General features: G+C 45.4%; 1 protein-coding gene across 5 annotated transcripts in view; it reads left to right on the plus strand.

Annotated features, from left to right (window-relative positions):
• The first annotated feature begins 4297 nt into the window (after positions 1 to 4297).
• The window catches only part of MCPH1 (microcephalin 1), a 190415-nt gene continuing 178888 nt past the window's right edge, over positions 4298 to 15824 (plus strand). Inside the window, exons 1-3 of one of the 5 annotated variants that reach the window (XM_057505049.1) lie at positions 4298 to 4979; positions 5814 to 5905; positions 8494 to 8612. In XM_057505049.1, the coding sequence (XP_057361032.1) occupies positions 4940 to 4979; positions 5814 to 5905; positions 8494 to 8612 (251 nt within the window). In that variant the 5' untranslated portion in view covers positions 4298 to 4939. The remainder of the gene's footprint in view (positions 4980 to 5813; positions 5906 to 8493; positions 8613 to 15824) is intronic. The other 4 variants (XM_057505048.1, XM_057505051.1, XM_057505050.1 and 1 more) reach the window with 4 other exon arrangements.

Raw genomic sequence — 15824 nt, forward strand, 5'->3', positions numbered from 1 at the left:
TTTTGCCCATTTTTTATATATATTTTTTATCTTTCCTTCAGTTTTTAAGAATTAAAAACAAATATGCTAGAAATATTGTACATAGTTTTCCAGTTCGTCATTTGACTGTGTGTGTGTGTGTGTGTGTGTGTGTGTGTGTGTGTGTGCACTTTAAAACAACACAAATTTACTATCTTACAGTTCTGGACATCTGAAGTCAGCAATGAGTCTCCCAGGGCTTGGACCCCTCCTCCATTCTCAAAGCCAGCAGCATCTTCAAATCTGATTCTGATCTCCTTCAGCTGTCTTTTGATTTTGCTCATGCTGCGTGATTTTTTTATCATTCTTTAATTGCATCTGATTTTCAGTTATAATTATAAGCCTTGTCTGTATATGAGGTTATGGAGGAATTCTCCTATATGTTCTTTTAGAACTTGTATGTTGATAAATTTTTACATTTAGATCTCCAGTCTATTTTAGATTTATTCTTACAAATAGCATGAGATATTAATTTAATTCTACATTTTTGTCCTATGACACCAATTTCCTAGTGCCATTTATTTAAAAGTCTATCTTTGACCCAGTGATTCGAGGCAATACCTCTATGCTATACTGAATGTCCACACATACCTGGGTTTATATCTGGGCCCTCACCACTAGCCTCCTGGTGTGTTTGTGGAGTCAGGCACCAGGACCACAGTTTTAGTGATGGAGACTTTCTAGTATGTTGTATATCTGGTAGGTTTAGTCCCCTTGTAGCTTTTGTTTTTCGGTGGCTTCCTAGCGTGCTTTAACATCACCTTGTCTAGCTCTATCAAAAGATTGTTGGTATTTTAAAATTGGGATCACATTCAATTAAATTAGGAAGAACAGACATTATGATGCTAAGCACCCAACCCAAGAACCAGAGATGTCTTTCCATTTGCTCAGATCTACTTTTAGGAGTTGTTTTAAAGTTCTTCTCATTGTTTTGAGATTTTGCACACTTCTTGTTAGGTTTATTCTTTATTGTTATTGCAAGTGGAGTTTTCTCCATGGATGGTTAATTTTATTTCTGGATCCCTACTGAAATTGTTTTTTAAATTAATTTTATCAATGATTCCCTAGGATTTTCCAGATGTGCTATCATGCCATCTAACATAGAAATAGTTTTACTTATTCTTAAGTTCTTATGTCACTGGTTGAATCTCTTAGCTAGTGAAGTGCTTCACATCTCACTATATAGGGTTGACTAGTTCTGTAGACAGTGAGCATCATTGCTCTGGATCATAGGAGAAATGCCTCTATGTTTCCCCATTAAGATAAAGTGGCTTTATGTACATTTATTTATTTATGCTAAGATGTAACACCAAATTCCTATTCCCTTGAGTATTCTATCAAGAATGGGTGCTTTTATTTAATATAATTATTGATAAATTTGGATTTAAGTGTACCCTCTGTATGTATATTCTCCTGCTTGCTATATTTTTTTCTCATTCCTTTTGTTTTTTTGGGAATGGATTGTATTTTATTATTTCATTTCCACTTTCATTAGTTTGGTAGTTACACAATATTTAATTTCTTTTGTTGGTTTTCCTAAAGGTTACAAAATGCATCCTTGCCTTATCACACTCTAATAAAAATGAGTACTTTTCACCATTTTCTGTAAAATAAAAGGACCTAAGAGTATTTTTTACTACATAAACTCCTCTATTAATACATCATTACTATCATGCATTTTGCTACATATAAACTGTATTTTAACCTCATAAGACTAGTATTGTTGTTTTATACAAAAAATATTTGTTGTTTATATTTGTATGATCAATAGTCATGTAGATTAACCCACATCTTAGCACTTTTTATTTTTTTATTCCTTCTTGTACCTCCAAGTTTCCATTATAAGAACACTATAAACCCAAATCTGTCATGAAGTTAGATGCAAAAATTCTAAGCAAATTTTAGACAAACAAATTTTTAGCAAAACAAATCTGACAATATATAAAGGGGTACATCAATGAGTAAGTCGATCTATCCTGGAAATGAAGGATTAACTCAGCATTAAAAAATCAGCCAGTGTAACTCACTATTTACAAATAGAAGAAAAAAATTATATGATCATAATAGTAGATTCAAAAAAAGCATTTGACAAAATCAGACATTCTGATTTTTAGAATTCCTGATCTGAAAAATGGAAAAGCTCTCAGCAAAATGGGAAGAAAAAGGACCTTCCTCAACCTAATACAATGCATCTGTGAAAAGACCCACAGCTAACATCATAGTTAATGTTGAAAGGCCAAAGGCTTTCTCCCCAAGATCAGGAAGAAAAGGGTAACTGTTCTTACCCATCTATCCAGCACTGTACACCCAGAGTTGGCATTAAGATTAAAGTGTAAACATTTGAGCTAAAGAAATGCAGAAAGAAATCTTATCTGAACTTCCCTTATGGGATGAAAGCAGAGCCTCCCAAAAATACAGCTGCCATTAGAACCCCTCCCAGGGAGTTTCTTGTGAATTCAGTTGCCAAGGAAACAGACTACCCATTCCTGTGACCATCAAAAAGCCTAATACAACCCACTTCAATTTTCAACTGAAGTCCTAAATCTTCCCCTACTCCTGGATTTGTTAAGTTTTATATATAAACCTTTTATCTCTGGCTATTTAGGGAGTTATTTATCACTGAGTACCTCCCCACCCTCAAGGGCATGTAAATAAACCTTAACTTTTCTCCTGTTAATCTGTCCACCATTAATTTGCAGGGTCCAGTCACAGACCCATGCTGGAAGAAGAAAAGTTTTCCTCCAAACACAGACAACATGACTGTCTTTAGAACATTATACGGAACGAATGAGAAAAGCTATTACAACTATTAAGTAAATTAGGAAGGTTGTAAAATGTAAGATTAATTCACTACCAATTGTATTTCCATAAATTAACAACCAGAAATCGAAATTGTAAAAAACCACTTGCAATATCATAAAAAAATAGAAATGGCTAGGTATGACAAAAGTTGTAAGAGACCCATCCTCTGAAAAATACCTAACATTGCTGAGAGATATTAAAGAAGATGTAAATAAATTTTAATGGATCATAAGGTTCAATATTGTTAAGATGTCGATTCTCCCTTAAAGAGACCTGAGATTCAACACAATCCCAAACAAAATCCCAGCAGGCTTTTTATTGTTTTTTTTGTTTTGTTTTTTAGTAGAAACTGACAATCTGATTTTAAGAACAAAGTTGTAGGAATTATATAACCTGATTTCATAACTTATTTGTAAAGCTACACTAATCTAAATAGTATGGTACTGGTGTAAAGATAAATAGCTCAATGGAACAGAATAAGAAGTCCAAAATTAAACCATACATATCTGAACAACTGATTTTTACTATGGTGCAAAGCCAATGAATGCAGTGGAGGGGGAGGGACAGCTTTTCAACAAATGGTGTTGGAACAGTTTGGATGTGGATACCGTATGTGCAAACAAATGAACTGTGGTCCTTACTTCTACCATATTCAAAACCTTAACTCAAAGCAGCCTAAACCTAAATATAAAACCCAAAACTGTGATATTTCTGGAAGAAACCCTAGGAGAAAATATTTTTTGACCTTGAAGGTGAAGAATCTATCAAATACTGAAGTTTTTTGTTAATATCCAGGCCAAAGGTGATTGATTTGCTCTACTTCATGACTCTCTATTTAATTCTAAATCTTCTTAAACTTAAAAAAAACCCTGTCAGTTATTTTACCAGCAAACCGGATTTACTCAGGAATAGCAGAGAATCACAATTCTAGACAGGCAAGGTATAGCAGAACTACAGGCAAGTGCCACAAAGAAGCAGGTTATTTTTTGGAGAAGGAGGATGTTAGGAGGGGTTGTTTCGAATAAAATCCACTGGAGAAAAGCAGGACTTCAGGGTGATAAATGGTTTCTCAGTGACTGAGCTGCAGAGGCAGTTGACTTCTTACAGAAGATACAATGTACATCTTTCCCTGTTGGGGTTTATAATTGACGATCACCAGCCAGAAAACCGTTCCCGCCCCAGCGGCACCCAGCAAAGGAGCCCCTGACTGAAGACGCTGGACTCCCCGGCTCAGGCGCGCAGCCCCGGGGCCGAGACGCAGGGGTGGACGGGGCGCAGGGCGTAGGTGAAGCGGTGATGTGGGTGGAGCGCGGGGGCGGGGCGAGGGGGCGTAGGGCGTTTGGTGAAGCGCGAATGTGGGTGGGGGTCGCGGGGCGGGGCGAGAGGGCGTAGGCGTAGGTGAGGCGGGGATGTGGGTGGGGCGTGGGCGGGGATGTGGGTGGGGCGTGGGCGGGGCGCCTCCCGAACGCGGGAGGTTTGAAGTCCCCGGCGGCCGAGCGGTGCGCCGTGGGGGGCGCTCTCCTCCCCACGGGGCTGGTCCCGCTCCGGTCTGGACCCGTCCACTCCGGGACTTGTGGGCAGCAGAGTTCGAGGGGGCTGCCGGGCCAGCTGGGCCCTGGCCACGGATCTACGCTCTGGGGGCCCCGTGAGTGTGTGAGGTTGGGGGGCCCGCTCCCGCACCTCCGTGGGCATCTGAGATGCGGAGGCGCCCTGGCGGGGCCTGAGGTGGAGATGCGGAGGCGCCCCGGGGGTCTCGGCCCAGGGTCCGCCGGCGGCCGAGGCGCGCAGGGCCGTGGGTGGGACCCTCCTAGCGGCAGTTCCGCGCGCCTCGGGGTCCGCGAGGCGGGGGTCGCGGGTGGGGCCCCCGAGCCCGCAGCGAGCGCGTTCGCGTAACTGCTAACGGGCAGAGCCGGGCGCCCACGGGCAGCGCGCCTCCGCGCAGGAAGAGCACCAAGCACTTTCCGCGGGGTTAGGGTTTGGCTTTCTCCCGCCCCCTCGGGCTATTTAGAAAACGCGGAAGGCCGATTTACGCGTAGCCTGAGGGGAGCGCCCTGCGCATGCTCAGTGCCGCCCGCCTCTGTTCGCGGGACTCCGAGCGGTGCCGAGCTTGCAGCTGCTCATGGCGGCTCCCGGGACGCCAGGGAATCCGGTCTTGAAGGGTGAGTGTGCTTCCTGTTTCCTGGGGAGTGGACAGGCTTAAGGACCCTCTTCTAGGCCGCAGCCTGCGCTGGGGACGGGGCACGGGGCTCGCGGGGAGGGGAGTCCGGCCCTCCCGGAAGTCAGCCCGGCCCCCGGGGAGGGGGTTACCCCCGAGTCCCGGGCCGCCCCCGCCCATGAGGGCCGTGGTGGGAGTCCCGCCCTCTGGGGGGGTCCCCGAATCCCGGCCCCCCCCACCTGGCCTTGCCGAGGAGGAAGGTGCAGTACGTGGCGGGGCACCTTAAGGGTGGGTGAATTTGCAGCCTTCTCCCCGCCCCTCGTGCCTTTGCGTGGCCCGGTGAACTCAGGGGCGTGGAGCAGTCATGAAATTAGGCAAAGAAATAGGAGCGCCTCTCCTGTCAGTGTCTATTGTTAATACCAGGAGCTTCATGGGAACACAGACAGCCGTGCTTATTAATGTATTATGTTTGGGTACTTTTGTGCTACACTCGAAGTTGAGGGGTTTTATGGCCCTCAAAGCCTAAAATATTTATTATCTAGTCCTTAACAGAAAACAGACTCCTATAACTAGAGAAGTTCAGCCTGGTTTGGGAATTTGGAAGAGCATAGAGTGTTTAGAATGTAAACATGACGTGTGTGACATGTGTGAGTAAAGTTCTTTGCTTGAGATTTTAAGAATGTGCTAGCACTAGTACTATTTTGAATAGGCTTTTAATAGAATAAATTTAAAATTTACTTTTTAATGTAAGTAGAACAAGAGAAATCTGTTGAAATCCTTGGGCCACGGATGCTGGAATTTCAAATACATTTCATGCTAACATCTTGTTTATTTTCAGATGTTGTGGCCTATGTTGAAGTGTGGTCAGCCAATGGAACAGAAAATTATTCAAAGACATTTACAAACCAACTTGTGGATATGGGGGCAAAGGTAAAAAATTTTACCATTGCTATACGTATGACAGTTCTCTGATACACAGTGAGATAGATTTACATTTATTTAGGGAGTTAATACTTAAAACATGAAGGATAAGGAAGACAGTGAGTAAGTGGTGGGAGAAAAAAGGAGACAGTGAGAGGAAGAATTTAGGACAGGATTATGGACGACCTGGTCTTGGTTATGAAAGAGGAGAGCTCTAGGAATAAAATACGGGTTCTGCCGCTGGGCACAAGTATGGATGCCTGACGCTGTTGATCCAAGTGAGGAACTCAGGGAAAGGAGCAGCTTTTAAGGGAAAGCTTGTGAATCTGGGCATATTGGAAATATCTGATAGACATTGGGGTATACAACTCTGGACCTTGAGATAGTAGCGAAGGCAGTGTTCTAGGGGTTGAGACCCTAGAGGTCAGGCAAGGCCACCTGAGGGGTGACCGCCCAGGTGGTTAGAATGAAATGCTGGAGGCAGAGACTGTTCAGTATTTCTGCAGCCGGTGAGGAGGGGGGCCCAGGGGTGAGCTGACCCCAGAAGTGTGTGCCTTTCACTTCTGGGGTTTCAGAATTTGGTCAGAATGGGATTGATACCAATACTTCAGTACACAGAGAACTGACATTTTTTACGAAATTGGTTCTTCCAACCCATGAACCCATATGCCTATGTTGATTTTGGTTTCTTTAATTTCTTTCAATAATGTTTCAAATTTTCCCTGTCACTTTGATGCTATTATACACTGTCTTTTAAATTCCTTTTTCTAAGTGCTGCTGGCATCTAGAAATAATTGTTGAATACCCACTTTGTGTCCTGAAAACTTAACAAACTCTCTTCGGAATTCTGTGGTATTTTGGGGGTCTTAAAAAACTACACAGTTGAGTCATGTGCGAACAGTTTTATTTCTATTTCTCGTATTCCTAACACCTTCTGATTTCTTTTTCTGCTCCAGCCCGGGCCAGTGTTGAATAAAAAGCGGGTAATATCCCAGACATCTTTGGTTACTCTTCTCAAGGAAAAGCTTTGGTATTTCACCTGAAGCAATTTTTTTACCAATTGTCTGATGCTAATTTGTAAGAATTTTCCTCATGAATACACTTTTTAATTTCATCAGATGTGTTCCTGCTTGTACTATGATGGTCACATGATTTTTCTCTTTTTATTAATGCAGTAAATAACAATGATTTTTTGAAATGTTAACCAGTTTTACAATCCTGGAATAAGTACAAGTGGTGGGGATGTATTATCCTTTTTAAATATTAATTGATAAGTTTGCTAATATTTTGTTGAGTTTTCTGTCAAATGTTTCCAGGAGTGCAGGACCCTTACGTGATTTAGTGCTAATGACGTGCTGGCTCCAAAACATGAGTTGCAGCTTTCTCTTTTTCTGAGTTTGTGTAAGATTCATATTTTTCTCTTACATGCTTGATGTAATTTGGTGATGAAGCCATTAGTCATGACAGCTTTAATTTGATAATTGCAGGATTAATTATCTTATTTCTTCTAAGTGCTTGTAAAAAGTTGGTGTTTGTTTCTTTTTTTTCTTAGAAGTTTATCCATTTCATCTAAATTCTCAAGTTTATTGGCTCAAAACTGTTCATAGTATACTGTTTGAATCTTTCAATGTTTTCGTGATCTGTATTGATGACTCCTTGCTAATACTGGTTATTTGTGCCTTTTCTCTCAATTCCCTGATAATGTTGATCTGGGTTTTTATTGATTTTATTAGTTTTCTTGTAGAGCCAACTTCTGATTTTTGGGATTCTCCTTTCTACATTTATTTTTTATTTTACTAATACAGGACTTGTTTTTATTATTATCTCACTCGCTCTTTGGTCTTAGTAACTGTCCTTTTTCCAGACACCCAAGAGAAAGTTCCACAAGGGGGTTTTAGTTCAGCAAAGGAAAAGGAGAGTGTGCTCCAAAGCCAGAGGAGCAGGCTGACCCTGATGGTGGGCAGCCCCCCCACCCCCAGGTTCTCCACTGTGTCTTTTCATGGGGGCCCCTTTAGGTTCCTTCCTCCACATGTCATTCTCACATCGTCCTTTGGATCCGCCTTGGCTCCTCCCCGTTAGCCTCCGTGTGCGAGTTTGTATTTGTCCTTTTCCCTGCGAGCATCTGAGTGACACCCACAGTGGGGCCAAGACCGCCCTGTAAATGACAGAGTAGGGGTCCTGCGAGGGCCTCGGGGTCATTAGCGACCAGGTCTTCCCTTCGCTCACACTCTTCAGAGTCGAGAAGGTCACCTGTATCTTCTGCTTATCAGTTTGTGCTGATCCACAAAGGGGGTGGTCTAGGGGAGGCAGGGCGGCTTCTGGGCGCAGACGGGTGGGCTGCCATCCTTTCTCCCCTTCTGCTCATCTATCTAACTGCTCCTCTACCCGTCCTGAGAGGCATTTAGAAGTGCCGCCCGGTGTTTGCTTAATTTGACAACCACCTCAGGGAAATGACAGATTCTGAAAAATGGAATTGCTGGGGGAGGCGTTTTGGACATTTTTGTTTTGATAAATAGTGAATGAAGTATCCTTTCTGATCATTTTTACTTAGGAAATTGCAAATGGTGATTTAGATTTGTTCTGCATTTTGTCTACAGGTTTCAAAAACTTTTAATAAACAAGTCACTCACGTTGTGTTCAAGGACGGATACCAGAGCACTTGGGACAAGGCTCAGAAGAGAGGTGTGAAGCTTGTTTCCGTGCTCTGGGTTGAAAAGTAAGGATTATCTTATTTTGTTCTTTAAGTGTCTGGTGTTGGTATGGTGTGGAAATAGTCTGTACGATGATAGGGCCAGATGAAATTTGATTTCCATCCTTCTCTGCCTCATAACTTGGGCAAGCCACTTAATATCCCCAAGCCTTAGTTTCTGCAGCTGAAGAGCAGATACAGCGTGATGTCCAGCGTGGCCTGGCGGGAATGCTCCCAGGCACTGCATTTGCCCACATGTCCAAGAAACAATAAGAACGTGAAGGTGACAGAGCAGACGGTATTAGTCTGCGCAGGCTGCCCCAACAAACAGCCCAGCACGGGTGCCTTAAACAATAAAAATTGATTGTTTCTCAGCTCTGTAGGCTGGAGTCCAAGATCAGGGCGTGGTGGCAGGGTTGGTCTCTGCTGAGGCCTCCCTCTGCAGCCGGCACGTGGCTGTCTTACCTGTGTCCTCGCCCGGTCTCTCTGGGTCTCTGTCCTAATTTCCTCCTCCTACAAGGACACCTTTCATATTGGATTAGGGCCCACACTAATGACCTCATTTAACCTTCATTATCTTTTAAAGGCCCTGTCTTCAAACTCAGTCACTTTCTGAGGTCAGGGGGGTAATGGGGTGTCAGGCGGTGCAGGGCCAGGCGGGTTGGAGGCAGAGGTGTGTGGGAAGGGGGACAGTGCCAGAAGCAGGAGCGTGGTCGGGAGGCTTTTGATGGGTCCAGGCTGGAGCTCTTACTTGTACCAGGGTGGTGGTGATGTGCTCGTGAAGAACAGTTAGAGTCGGTGTGTTTTGAAGGTAGTGCCGGACTAGATTTCCCAAGGGAGGATTTGGGTGCGAGTCTGTGGAGAAGGCGAGGAGTCAAGGGTAACTGAGGTTTTTAGTGTGAGGAACAGAAAGACTGTTTACTGAGCTTGGGCAGGCTTTGGAAGGGGAATCAGGGGTTCTGAATTTGAGCGCTCACTGGGCACCGTGTAGGGGTCTCAGGAGGGCAGCTGGATACATGAGTGTGGTGCTCCTGGGACAGATCGGAGATAAAGATGTGCAAGTCCTCAGTGCACGGTGTCACTTAAGGCCACAGATCCGGATGTGACTGCAGTGAGTATAGTGGGGAAGGGACGAGGTTCCACAGGCGAGCACCCCGGTGCTGGTGTGGGTGGAAACCAGCGAGGGTGGGGCTCTAGGAGTCAAGCTTCCCAGGAGGGGGCCGCCAGCAGCATGGCAGGTGGGATGCAGAAGGCAGACCTCAGAGGTCACCACCTGGAAGAGCCCTGTGGGGCTTCTGGGGCCTTGATAAGCCGTTTTGGTGGCTTAGTGGGAGCAAGGGATTGCTGAGTGGAAGTGAGCCCTGGAACAGGACACAGAGACAGCTCCGGTGGGGAGCAGAGGCTGCGGCGGTGCCTGGGGGAGAGGTGGCCTCGCGGGGGGGAAAGGGCAGCATCTCTGCTGACGGAACCGATTCGTTGGGGGGAGGCATGATCAGAGGCAGGAGCGTGTGCTCACATCAGTGCATGACCATGCAGGTGGCTCAAGGGGCTGTGCGGACCGATTCTAGTCAAGTCGATGGGCGTATGGGACATTCAGGTGCCCCTGTGCCTTGCTGGCTCTCTCGGACAGCTCTTAGGGGGTCAGGACAGGAGACGAGCCAGCATGTACTGGACAGTGGTGCCAAGTGTCAGGCCTTGAGGAGATTCCTTTCTGGCTCCTTCTGCTTTCCCAGGGAGAGGAAGCGAGATTATCATGTGAGAAGGAGGAGGAGAAAGCTTTGGGGGCTCGCAGAGAGCAGTGAAGTAGTCGTGGGAATATGGGGAGGTGGAGGGATCTGGGGAACACCTAGAGTTCCGGGCAAGACCTACAGCTGCTCTAGAACATGCACCTGAACATGAAGCCACAGGAACAGGCGGTTCATCCAGCTGCCTGCTGCACCGTGGGATGAAGGCAGGGTTGGGCTTAACCAGGCAGCCACCATTAGGGAACTGGAGGGACAGGCTAAGGGGAGACGATGGTAGGCTTGGCTTCAGGCCTCCTTTGGGGGCGGGGAGGGAGGGAGGAGGTGGAGGGGCTGTTGGACTAACAGGCGCAGGTCTGGAGTTGGGATGTGGTTGAGGCACAGAGGCTGTTTGGAAGGAGGAGGGTGTGGCTGGAGAATGTGGTGCTGAAGGGGAGGCTCTGTAGGTACATACGGTCCGATCTCCTACTGTGGGTGGTGAGATAAGGGGACAGGGACAAGACCAGCAGTTCCAGTTGTTAGAAGATACCTGGGCGTGGGCTCCCAGTGGAATGTGAGGAACGTAAGCCCTTTGTTGTTGTGTGGGTAGCAGGATGTCACTGCCGTGGCTGTAGGTGTGGCCATTGGTGGGAGGTCCATCTTGGGAAGGTGGCCACAAGAAGCTAAGTTACAGCTAAAGAAAGAAAGAAGGAGAGCTTTCATATGAAGATTTTCATTTCTTTTTTTGAAAATTTTCACCTGAAAATGCCTCTGGGAAATCTGGTATATGTAGGTTTGTCCAGTGACCCCATCAGTGTCATCTAGCAGATTTTTCTCCCTCCAATACAGGGTCCAGGCAGGCCCCACATTGTGCACAGCTGCCTGTCTCCTTAGGCTGGACCATCTCTTTATCTTTTATGTTGTAGGCAGTTGTGAAGACTCCAGCGTCACTGGCTCACTCTCCTTTGTTAAAACATTTAAAAAGATGTTTTTTATTTGATCTTTTTTTATGTTTCCCCTGATTAGACCCAAGTGATGGCTTTCCACCCAGGGTGCCCCTGAGCCATGTGTGTCCTCCCCAGAGACCCACAGTTCTATCTGCCTGTTACTGGACATGCCGATCGCCATCACCTGGCAAGGTGTTCGCTGGTTTCCCACCGTATAAGTGCTGTTCGTTTCCCTTGAAACCAGTGTCTTAGTTTCCAAGTCTGGCACTTCCTCCCATTTCCCAGGCCCAGTTGTTGTTTTTAACCACTTAGAGATGTTTTCCCACAGTCTTCAGGCCCATGAGGAGCCTGTGGGCATCCAGATGCTTTCTCTGCTGTAGAGAGCCCCTTCACAGTGCTTTCCTCTGGCTTCTTTGAAGTTTATCTCCTTATCTTTGGTGTTTAGAAGTTCAGTGTTAAGTGTCTAGGTATGGTGCTTTTAAGATTTAATCTGTGTAGATTCTGCTGAGCTTTTTGAATACGGTTATATATTTTTTCTAAAAACATGATTAGTTCTTGGCCATTATTTCTGCAAATATCTTTTCTGCCCCATTTCTTCTTCTTCTGGTACTCTAATTAACTGCCTATCAGGGATTGGCAAAGTTTTTCTATAAAGTGATAGATAATAAATATTTTAGGCCTGGGGGGCCATGTGGTCTTTACCCAACAGCTTAGCTTTTGTGGTGTGGCAGAATCTTGGAAAGTGAGCAAATGAGTGTGGCTATGTTGCAGTAAAACTTTATTATAAACTGTGCTGGGCCAGGTCGTCCTGTGACCATAGTTCGCCAGTCCCTTCTGTGCAGTGCAGCTTTTACATTTTTTCCACTTGGTCTTGATGGCCCTGGCTTTTGTTGGTTATTTTTCAGTCATTTTTTTACCTCTGCCAATTGATCTTAAAGTTGCTAACTTTTCTCCATCAACTCCATCTGTTAAGTCCGTTTAGTAAATTTATTATAGGTATTTTTCAGTCCTAACATTTCCACTTGGTTCTTTTTTATGTATGCATGTTTTACTTCTCAGCTGAGGGTTCCCGCGGTTCATTACCGGTATATATGCCGTCGCCTGGGGAGTGTGCTTCCCGGAGCGCTTTAACCATCTTGTCTCGTAAGTACAGCGTCTCCGGGTTGGTGTCTCCTGACTGTTTCTTTCCTTGCGAATGTGTCACATTTTCCTGGGTCTTACCTTAGTCATCATAAACGTTAGACTCTGGATTCTTTCATGTTTCTCTGAGGAACTGTTGATGACTTGGCTTCAGCAGGCAGGTACCTGTTCAGCTGTAAAATGTGGGTCATCATTTTCCTACCTGCTTCGGGTGTCCAGCTGTGTTCTTTCAGCCCTAGCTGTGGCCTGACTGCAGTTTCTCAGGCACCTGTAGGTCAGGGCCCAGCCGGGACTCGGACTCCCACAGTCAGGATCTGAGGCCGGGCATCTGCCCCTCCCCTCCCCGGGGTTCCTGTGGCAGGAAGACAGTGGATTCTGTTGGAGTTGAGCTGCCCATCACCACTGCCCACAGAACTTGTTACTGCTGTACCTCAAAACTGTGGGAAAGCCACACATTTTTTGCTTCCTTTCGAAATTTGCCATTTGTTTGGTTGGTTGGTTTCCAAAGCCTTTCTGGTATTGGAGTTTTTTGTATTTATAGTATGGATGGCTAATGGCTTACAGTGTATCTATTTGTGGGACACTTGGTTTGTTAGGACTAAACACAAGTGGGGCTTCATATGTTCTTTTTGAAGCATCTGATGCCAGCATACTTCTAATTATTTTGCCCTCATAAACTTTTTTTTTATTAAAGTATCATTGATATATTATGAAGGTTTCACATGAACAACATATGGTTTCAGCATTCACTCATATTATCAAGTCCTCACCCCTCCCGCTGCAGTCACTGTCCGTCAGCATAATATGCTCCCATAGAGTCATTACTGGTCTTCCCCGTGCTGTACTGCCATCTCCGTGACCTACCTGTATTGTGACTGCAAATTATACTGCCCCTTAATCCCCTTCTCCCTCCCTCCCTCCCTCCCCCCCAGCCCCTCCCCCATGGTGACCACCTGTCCCTTCTCAGGGTCTGGGAGTCCGCTGCTGTTTTGTTCCTTTGGTTTTGCTTTGTTTTTAGACTTCACAAATGAGTGAAGTTATTTGATATTTGTCTTTCTCTGCCTTTGACCTGATAAACTTTTGATCTGTTTGGGGACACTAAGGATTTTTTCCCCTCTTTAAAGTCTAATGTTTTTTTTAAATATGTTTTTTTAATATGTTTTTGTTTTAATGTTTGTTTTTATTTTGGCTGGGCAAGGAGGGTAGGTTTCTATCAGCTGAAATGGTTCGATTTGCATTTTCTTTTTCAGTTTTTATTGACAGAGTCTGCTTTGTTCTATTTCCATACATTTTTAAAGGCAGGGCTCCTGGTTTGGGGCACCTGCTTGGGTCATTTTGGCTCTTGTCATCATTGCTTTATGGATAATGTGGCGGGGGTCGCTGCCTTTTTTCTGTGGGATCCTTGCATGTTTTCCTCGTAGTTCCTTTTCCTTCACTGTTGGCCCCAGGGTCACCTTGATATGTTTGGTGCCCCCTGGAATCAGTGTTTGCCGGACTGGCCTGCCCACATGCACGCTCTCCCCGTAAGGGCTGCTGTGAACTAACTGTGGTGTTCTGCCGTTTACTGCCACGCTTCCTCTTTTTTCAGCTGCTTTACCCATGCTCCATCTGCGCCGCCGTGCCCCTCCCTCCTTTCTGGGGACTTGTAAGCCTTTTCTCCTCTGCTTTCTGCACCCACAGACTTGCAGCTGTACTGGGATTTGGATTCATTTTCTACTTATATGTCACTAGAAGTTTGGTGAAAGGTTGGTCACATGTGTCTTATGTGCCTGTTTTATTTTGGTTTTTATGGGAGGCTGTAGGGGCAGAGTCAGGGTGAAGCACTGCTATTCTCCCCTCTCCCTCACTCTTAGGCAGCCCATTGAAACAGCTGTTGGTTTGTCTCCGTCTCCTGGTCCTTCTGCCCCAGTCCAGGCATCTTGTCACTTGCCTCATTAACACTCCAGCCTCCTGCCCACCTGCCTTTCCTTCTGCTTCATGCTCATTAGCAGACGCAGCACTTTGAGCACCTAAATCCTTGCTGAGGTCAAGTGGCTTAGAATTAAGAGGTTCCCACAGGAAAGGGCACATTTTGGCCTGTGGGCCAATCCAGCCCGCCACACTGTTTGTCTGTTTTTTCATGGCCCATGAGCTAACAATGGGTTTTACAGTATTGAAAGGTTGGGGGAAAAGTCAGTTATTTCCTGACACATGAAAATTATATAAAATCCAAATCTCAGTGTCCATAAATAAAGTTTTGCTGGAACACAGCATGCACATTTGATTATGAATTGTGAATGGCTGCTTGTTCATGACACCTGCTGAACTGAGTAGGTGCCTTGCCCAGCCTAAAATACTCAGGAAACCTTTGCTGATCCCTAGCTCAGAGCTCTGCATGATACATCTCGATAGTTCTCTGCCCGTGCCAGCCACAATGGTACCACTGTCCTGTTCACATCTTCCAGATCTGGTCTTCTGTGTCCTCCGCAGGCCTCTAGTTCTTGTTAACAAGAGTCCTGTCTCCTCTGCCTGGTTCTTCCCCCATTTTGTTCTCAGCCCCTCAGGTTTGTCACATTTCAAGGGTCGTCTTCCCAGAAGTACCCTCTCCATCCCGCTTCTGTAGTAGAGTCCTCTTTGACACTCTCCATCTCGACTACTTGTTTCCCTTTTGTGCTGGTAAGACTTATTTTTTCATGTGTCTGTTTTCCCTGCCTGCCCAGTCGTGCATCTGCCTCCCTAATCCTGCATCTTGGTCTTTCCGTTATAGTGTGAACCCTGCCCATGTAGCAGCTGCATTTGCTTGTTTTACAGTTGTTTCCACTGAGTAGGTGTTTGTGACTCATCACAGGTGCTCAGTAAGCATTTGTCCCAACAACTAGTGAGCAGAGGAGCCTGTACTTAACACTGGCCTGGAGATACACATCAGAGAAAATTTCTTGGGGGAAGTGACATGACTTAGGTGTAGAAGGTGGCACAGGGAAGTGGAGGAGGTGGGTGCAGAAAAATAGATCTCTCCTGAGAGCTTGATGTGAACGGAGGCACTTGGGCAAAGATGTAAAGTGACCGAAGGAAGTACTGACTGAAATGAGGCCTCTTGGCGGCTTCCTGACGGATTCTCACACCGTTTTCCTGAGGGTCCTGCCCTCTGGCTCTCGATTGCTGCTCTGTCCCCTACTTCCCTTCCCTGTTTCTGCCCCCCTCAAGGGCTTATGGAGACTCCAAAACAATTGTAACTGTCCAAAGGAGTCTCTGAAGGTCCTGAAAGTGAACTTAATCACATTTTTAATACAAATTCTTACTGTCTGTTATAATGCAATCAGATTTTAATCATTATATACAATTAATTACTGATGTTTGGCTTTTTTTGCTGTCTTGGAAACATAAACTTTATTTTGAATAACATGTATTTATATTTAATGTGTGTACATTTTTAAAGTGAAAAGTCTGCACTT

This window comes from Manis pentadactyla, chromosome 7 (genome assembly GCF_030020395.1).
Source record: "Manis pentadactyla isolate mManPen7 chromosome 7, mManPen7.hap1, whole genome shotgun sequence".
Taxonomy (NCBI): Eukaryota; Metazoa; Chordata; class Mammalia; order Pholidota; family Manidae; genus Manis; species Manis pentadactyla.